At 38.2% G+C, this 6,894-nt stretch overlaps 1 protein-coding gene across 1 annotated transcript in view; it reads right to left on the bottom strand.

Annotated features, from left to right (window-relative positions):
- Positions 1-2,120: 2,120 nt before the first annotated feature.
- The window catches only part of ttll11 (tubulin tyrosine ligase like11), a 23,663-nt gene continuing 18,889 nt past the window's right edge, over positions 2,121-6,894 (bottom strand). Inside the window, exons 9-10 of the mRNA XM_015384549.1 lie at positions 6,535-6,641; positions 2,121-3,231 (exon numbers count right to left, since the gene is read on the bottom strand). Coding sequence (XP_015240035.1) covers positions 2,918-3,231; positions 6,535-6,641 — 421 coding nt within the window. The 3' untranslated portion in view covers positions 2,121-2,917. The remainder of the gene's footprint in view (positions 3,232-6,534; positions 6,642-6,894) is intronic.

Genomic DNA, 6,894 nt, shown 5'->3' with positions numbered 1-6,894 from the left:
GAGTTTCTGCGACATGTTTGTGGTGTTCCCTACATTGCCTGAGGCTAAATGCAAACAGAACTGTCAATAATGACAATACCACAACACTGATTAGCTCTAGGATCAACACATTCTTGGATCTTAGCTGAGGATCTCAGCAGCTCCTCCAGAGTAAACAGTGGGCCTCCTAATTGCTTTTTTTATGACCCATTTAAAAAGTGTTCTTGCTTCTTTTGACCTTCATGTTTATGTTTGGATGTTTGCATACTTCTTGGCAGCTTTCTTTGATGAATTCTTTCCTTTTCTGGGTGTCAAATTGTGCCGAACCATCCTTAAAAAACATTAAGAAATGGGACAATAATGAGTTCTCCACAAATGTATCCTTGTTTGTCGTGTTCCTTGATCTTCACCGTGTTTGTTCACCCGTGTTGTCTAACAAACCTCTAAGGCCTTCACAGAACAGCTGTGTTTATACTGAGATTAAATTACACTCAGGCAGACTCTGTTTACTTCCTGGGAGATTGTCGTAGGAAATTGTTTGCGGCAGATTTTATTTAGGGGAATCAGCGTAAATGGATGTCGAACACAAACAGGGTCGAGACACTTTTCCAGCCAAACTTCAGTCGCTTGGAAATATCTGACACCAAACAGCACAGGCCACATCTTGAGCTTAAACAGCATGTTTTATTTGTCTGCTAGTGTTATGAGCACATCTCGTTCACATCCGACATGGTAGACGACCTCGTTCCTCTGCTTTAGATTATCATAACCACACTGCAATAAATATGCAAGCTGGAGATTATTATTTATCGCGAAAAGAAACAAAAAACCTTTTTAGGTTAATCCACTTTGTGTTTTTACAGCTGCCTACACTGCAGACAGTTCATTCTTCGTTTGTGACATATCCATTTTTATCACTAGTGCAAAAAGAAAAACATTTTATTTTAGTGGGACTGTCAAACTTGGCATCCATCATGCTTTTCTGCATAGCGACACATGGAATATTATTATACAAAAGCTCCTTTTAAGAAACAATACATGGTGATTGTATTTAAGCCATGCAGTCATTGTTTATTCTAAAATAATCAAATTTTTTTCAGTTATGTCACGAAGGTAATGAACCTAAAAAACTAAAAGTGACTGACAGGGAAGCTGTCGACAGGAATAGCTGCAGAACTGAAAGAGGATGAGTGAATGCTTATTCACTTAACTCGTCACTAATGGGCTCATGGAGGACTAACAGCTGAGCCACTTGCTGTCAGTTGGGTTTTTTTTCCCCCACCACTGAGCCGAACGCAAATAAATACAGTACTGAACATAAACACCCAGGGTCACACACATGTGCACGCAAACACACAGATGACGTTTCATCTGCTTCTGTGCAAATATATTAGTTTAAATAGCTGCTGTGCAAATTTATTTCTTACAGATGCATCTCAAGAAATCAGAATATCAAAGTTACTTTTTGTAATTTAATTCAAACTTTTAAAACTACATAAAGATCCATTGCACATAAAGTGAATTCATTCACCTGTTTGTTTCTAATCATTTTGAATATTATTCCTTACAGATAATGAAAACACAAAATCGAACTTTTCATAAAAAACTTCCAATATTACATAGTAACTATTTAAAAACATAGAAAATGTGTCAAAACTACACCAAAGAGCTGTTTGCAGTTTGTCTTATCCAGGAATGGTTAGGAGTGAATGGATTTTACCTTCTCAGATATTGAAGTTAAAACAATTTAGTGTAAAAGTTGTATTTATCTTTAATTATTCACATATTTTGTCTTTTTCTATAATCCCATAGTAACTATGGCCAAACACATCAACAGGTGTTTTGTGTTTTTTTTTTTCATTTTTTAAGAAAGTGACATATAATCACAGTCTTGTTGCTGAAAATATTAATGATGTATTAATCCTTTCTCTCCAAACAATAAAAAAATCTGTATACGTAACAGTTTTCGTCAAATAGTGTATGTTTAGTTTTTCTGCACAATTCAAAAGACCTACAAGCACAATCAACTTAGAGATTTTGGTTTGTATGGCAAAAGGTTTGATGTATAAATGAGTGGAGAAGACTTTCGGCTGTATTCCTGCAGGTTTTGGAAAGTTCCATTTCCTCTTGTCATTTTGTACTTTTTTGCTCCATTTTCCCACAAAGGAACAATAAAGGCTGTTGAAATATCAACATTTAGCAAGAGGAAAATAGTAAAACAGATGCAAACAACATTATTAGCTGGATGAAGTAAGTGAAGTAAGGCTGTTTTAGAATAAAAATTTGTGGATTGCAGCACTGATTAATTTATGCAACAGGAAAAAGACATTTTCCGATAATCTTAGGTTTGGGATTTTATTAACTACAATCTATTAGCGTCATAGTTAGCAGACATCCTGGAAGTTATGTGCAATAGATCTAAATATACAAATAAATGTCCTGTTTGAAGATATTGTGAATAGTTGAGATGCAGGTGTATAATACACTTAGGATGCTCCCTTACACCGACTTGTTTATTTGTGATTAGTGTGAATTAACTGACAAAGATAATCCCTGAATAAAAGGTTTCAGAGATTTAGCCAGATAAAAGAAGGGAAGCAAGTAGCTGCCCTCTAGAATCAATCAGTGCATAAAAAGCAGCCATATCCTCCTCCCGACAGGACCACTGTTAACGAATGATCCCACCAGGAGGAGAGGAAGGAATCCACCAGCCTCCATTACCATTTCAGTCCCCCCTGAGGCCATCTTCCTCCTTAGAGGGGAAAAAAAGAAAAAAAGCAATCGGGTAGAGAGCAGTTCTACGACAAGTCAGCCAGCAGGGGTCAAGCTAGCCCTTCTCAGGAGCTGCAGAGGAGAAATGGACCCTTAATCTCCCCTGCTTCCTGTGGAGAGAGTTCAAGGCAATGCAGCAGGGTTTGGACAGCTAGTTCCCCGCTCATCAGTTCTCCACGTTCGCCCTGAGCGTGCGAGGCTTCAGTCTTTGATGCGGTCGGCAGTCCTGGCTCATGGCTCTTCGCTGAGCGGCTGGAGAGTTGAGCTGGGGGTTGGAGAGACACAGCGTCTGAGTTTTGATGACTCGCGGCATCACCCTGCTGCAGCTCAACGAGCGCCTGTCTTCTGAGCCAGACTGGGGCCCGAGGTGAGCCTCGCACAGCTCCAGCAGGGACACTACCTGCTCCCTCAGCATTAGGGATTTGAATCTTCGGGCTGCCAGGTAGAAAAAGGCTTCCAGGAATGCTTGCAGTCCCATCCCTGTAGGTCAGAAGGTAACGCTGATGTAAAAATGCAACAGCTTTACTAAGCAGACAAAGAAACCTTCAACAGTAACTCACAGTACTCAGTAACTTTATTAAAAAGAAAAATCTAATTTAAATGTGATTTCAATTATTCAAAGGGGAAAGCATGCATATATATATATTTATATATTAGCTCGCATCTCTGCTGTTCAATATTATGTCAAACCCTTTGCAACCAATCAGGTAGCACTTGGGGCTCTCCTATGATGTTTCGTAACATGGCAACATACAGAGAGAGCTTTCTTTTTCATAGTCCAAGGTCACGCCTCATAAGTCTAAAGACTGAGATGGGCATTAAAGAGGCTAATATTATCTGTTGTGAATTATTTGTGCTACTTTTTCCATACGCTATAGCTCATTAGCCCGTTAAAAGACCCCACGAAGACATCTTGGCCTCATCTGAGGGCAGCTGCAATGGAATGACTCCTAAACAACAGATTAGCAGCAGTGTTTAAGAGTTGCTACAGACACACAAAGAGGTTGCTCTTTCCTGTTTTCTGCAGCATTGAGATGCTTTATTTTTAATTCTAGTCTGTTTTACTCCGGTTTGGGCTAATTAAGTTGTTTAGACATTTTTTTTTTTTTCTGACTTAAAATCACCATAAGACATCTGGTTAACCTTACTAGGAAGTTTTTTTTTTTTTATCTTTAGTGTAAAAAGTTCAGAGAAATGACCCCTGTTTTCTGATATGAGAAGTCATTGAAGAAAATTTCCAAGACACTAATAATCTAAAAAAAATGTCCAATTCCAAACATATTCTATTGGAGTTGATAGAGGCCTTACTAGATGTAGAAATTATTCATTTGTAATCAAGGAAAATTCTTCTTCTCAAATACATTGCCTCCATTGTTATAAAGTTTCTTAAAGGGGAACGCTGTTTTTTGGACATTGGCCCCTTGATCTTATGTTATAACATCATGTTCTACTCACCCATATGAGTTTTATGTCATTTGAAGCCGTTCTGAAGATATTCCGTTAGGTTATATCCAAGTATCGTCTTTCTATGGGCAACGACTTGAAGGCACAAAATAAACTGCTCATAATGCTCATAATTTATGCTACGCCAGCATTCATAACATGTAGGCGAGTCACTGTCCCCCAGACATCCGCGGTTATATTTTTAATATTTATATCTTTTAAAAACAAAGCGGCACGTGTATGACGTCATCCACGTGCGCCGGCTTCTGTTCATTCATCCTGTCCGCTGAACTGCTGCTAGTTTTACTCACATGCCTGGAAGATGTCTAGTGCTACTACAACAGATGATCTCGCTCTCGAAATGGAATTGAACGATTCAGATTAGCTAGCTGAATGAATAGAAGGGGTAGAGCGTAGCCGCCTGTGGCCGGGCTGCCTGTCACGACTCCAGTCCGGCACGCGGATGACGTCATACACACGTAAAATCAAGGGCTCAATGTAAAAAAATAAAAATAAAAATGGCATTGCCCTTTAAGGCCGTTTTTTTTTTCATGTTTTTGTGTGCCAAAAGGCTACAAAAATGTAATCATTTAATTTGAAGGGTTTTTTACACAGAGTTACCTATGGTGACACTAAAGGGTTGATAATTGTGCAATCTATATCATCTGCATATTTTTTTTCAACAGAAAAAAAGGAGCACCTTTTTCATCAACACTCATTCTCTAATGCTGAGCTGCTTGCTTTAGTCCAGACTGTTTATTTCAGGTCAATATGCTGGTTTAACCTAAGTCTTTATTTGTAACAAATATGTTAAAAAGGTCAAATAACATGAAACTAAGTTTAGACCATTCAAAGCAGAATAGTTCATCCATTTCTCCGTCATGAGACATTTTCTTTTTAAGTGAAAATCAGCTTTTTGATGTTCCTAACTCAGTGGCATTTCAATGTGATAACTGTAATTCCTAAAAAGAGCCCATGCAATGTCCACTGCTCAAAATAGAAAAGCTGAATGTAATAACCTTTAAGCTGACAGCTTAATTATTAACGTGGGTTGAAAGAATAGGAAAGTTTGATTCACACTTACAGGTACAGAGCATATTTAGGCTAAAAGTGAGTTTTCCTCCTGAAGCAAAGGGTAGCCTCTTTGCATGACTAACTGAAATACTTTTTTATTTAGCTTTTTGCACCATAAATACCTAAAAAAATGCACCAATCAGAGTGTTACTTACATGAAATAAACCAAGTTGTCCTTTTGCAATTAAAAAGCTTCCTGGATGGGAAGTGAAACGTCTTAAAACTTGGAAACAAAGTCCAGTGGATTTGTTTTGTTTTTTACTTTTTTTGGAAAACCAAGTTGTCTGATTTCACCTTTTGGGGATAGAATTAGTTTTTAATTTAAACTGAAATAATGATTACTGATTTAATTAATCAACTCTTGCCTTAGCAATTAGCAACTAGAGCTATCCCTGCATGTTTTTCCTGAAATTATTGACTTTTGCTTGAAAAGGAATTTCCAACAACCTGCTAGGTTTCCATAAATGAAAATGTTTGAGGCTCAATAGGATGAGCCTGAGCTGCTTTGGTGTGATTTAACGCTTACCCTTTTTGTTTTGGTCACTTAGGATACAGATGACAGCTCTGAGTTAAATCCCATTTCAAGTAAAGTCACCTCCTGGCAGATTGGTCCTTTTCAAACCCAAATTCTACTCATAACGACCAAAACTGCAAAAGCAATTGTAAAAACCAATGACAGAAAAACAGTTTCCTTCTAAATACTTTATATTCTTTTTCTAATCCTAATTTCTAAACACCTCAATGACACTGAAAATAGCCAAAAGACATCTCTTCACAGTAATCATTTCTTTATCCAAGAACCCTGTTGCTGGCTTGACCCTGCAGAAACATGATCTGTCCTCATACCTCTTCAAATTCTCTATAAGGGCTCCTCACACTTTACCAAACACACACAGCAACAATAACCTAAAATACACCCAGCTCAGTCTGATTGAATATATATAAACTAATGTGAAATTCAGCACACGCTCCCCTGCACGGACCCCTCCATCCCGGTTCATGTCGTATCCAACAATCTACTCTGTGTCGCCAACATTTCTAGGTGCAGCGCCTGAATAATTCATGTTGGGCCGGTCTCTGTGCTGTCATGCTGTGATCTCGCCTCATTTCAATTATGGGACAAGGGAGTCTGGCAGGGAATGACAAGTAATAATGGGAGAGCACATTATTTGCTCAGAGTCTCAAGCATGCCAGGGTCTCTGTTCTCCAAGCATGACAGGAGAAGACTTCTAGGCCTCGAGGTGCAAATGTGTGAGTATTAGTTACCTGCTTCTCGGGAATCAGGCAGGGCACATGACCATCGACGGGTTATATCTATATACAGGATGTCCACTGAGGCCATGGTAAAGTTGCTGTTGCTTAGTTTACAAGTCCTGAAAACATAAAAAAAGAATAACAACGAAAATGATTTTATTCCACTACGGTCTAACTTATACATCCTCATTAAAGAATTGAAACATATCATTTTAGGATGCAACTAATAGTTTTACTAAGCAAATCTGTTCAAGAATTTAGTGAATGATTTATGGCCAAAGCTTTTTTTGTAAAGGTTTGGAAATCTTTATATAATAGAGGTGATACATGTGTTAAGAGTAGGGCTGCAACTCATTTTTTTCTGCTAATCGA

Source organism: Cyprinodon variegatus, unplaced genomic scaffold, assembly GCF_000732505.1.
Source record: "Cyprinodon variegatus isolate N-32 unplaced genomic scaffold, C_variegatus-1.0 Scaffold315, whole genome shotgun sequence".
Lineage (NCBI taxonomy): Eukaryota > Metazoa > Chordata > Actinopteri > Cyprinodontiformes > Cyprinodontidae > Cyprinodon > Cyprinodon variegatus.
The sequence above is the reverse complement of the archived record's forward strand: the minus strand, read 5'-3'. Positions and strand labels throughout refer to the sequence as shown.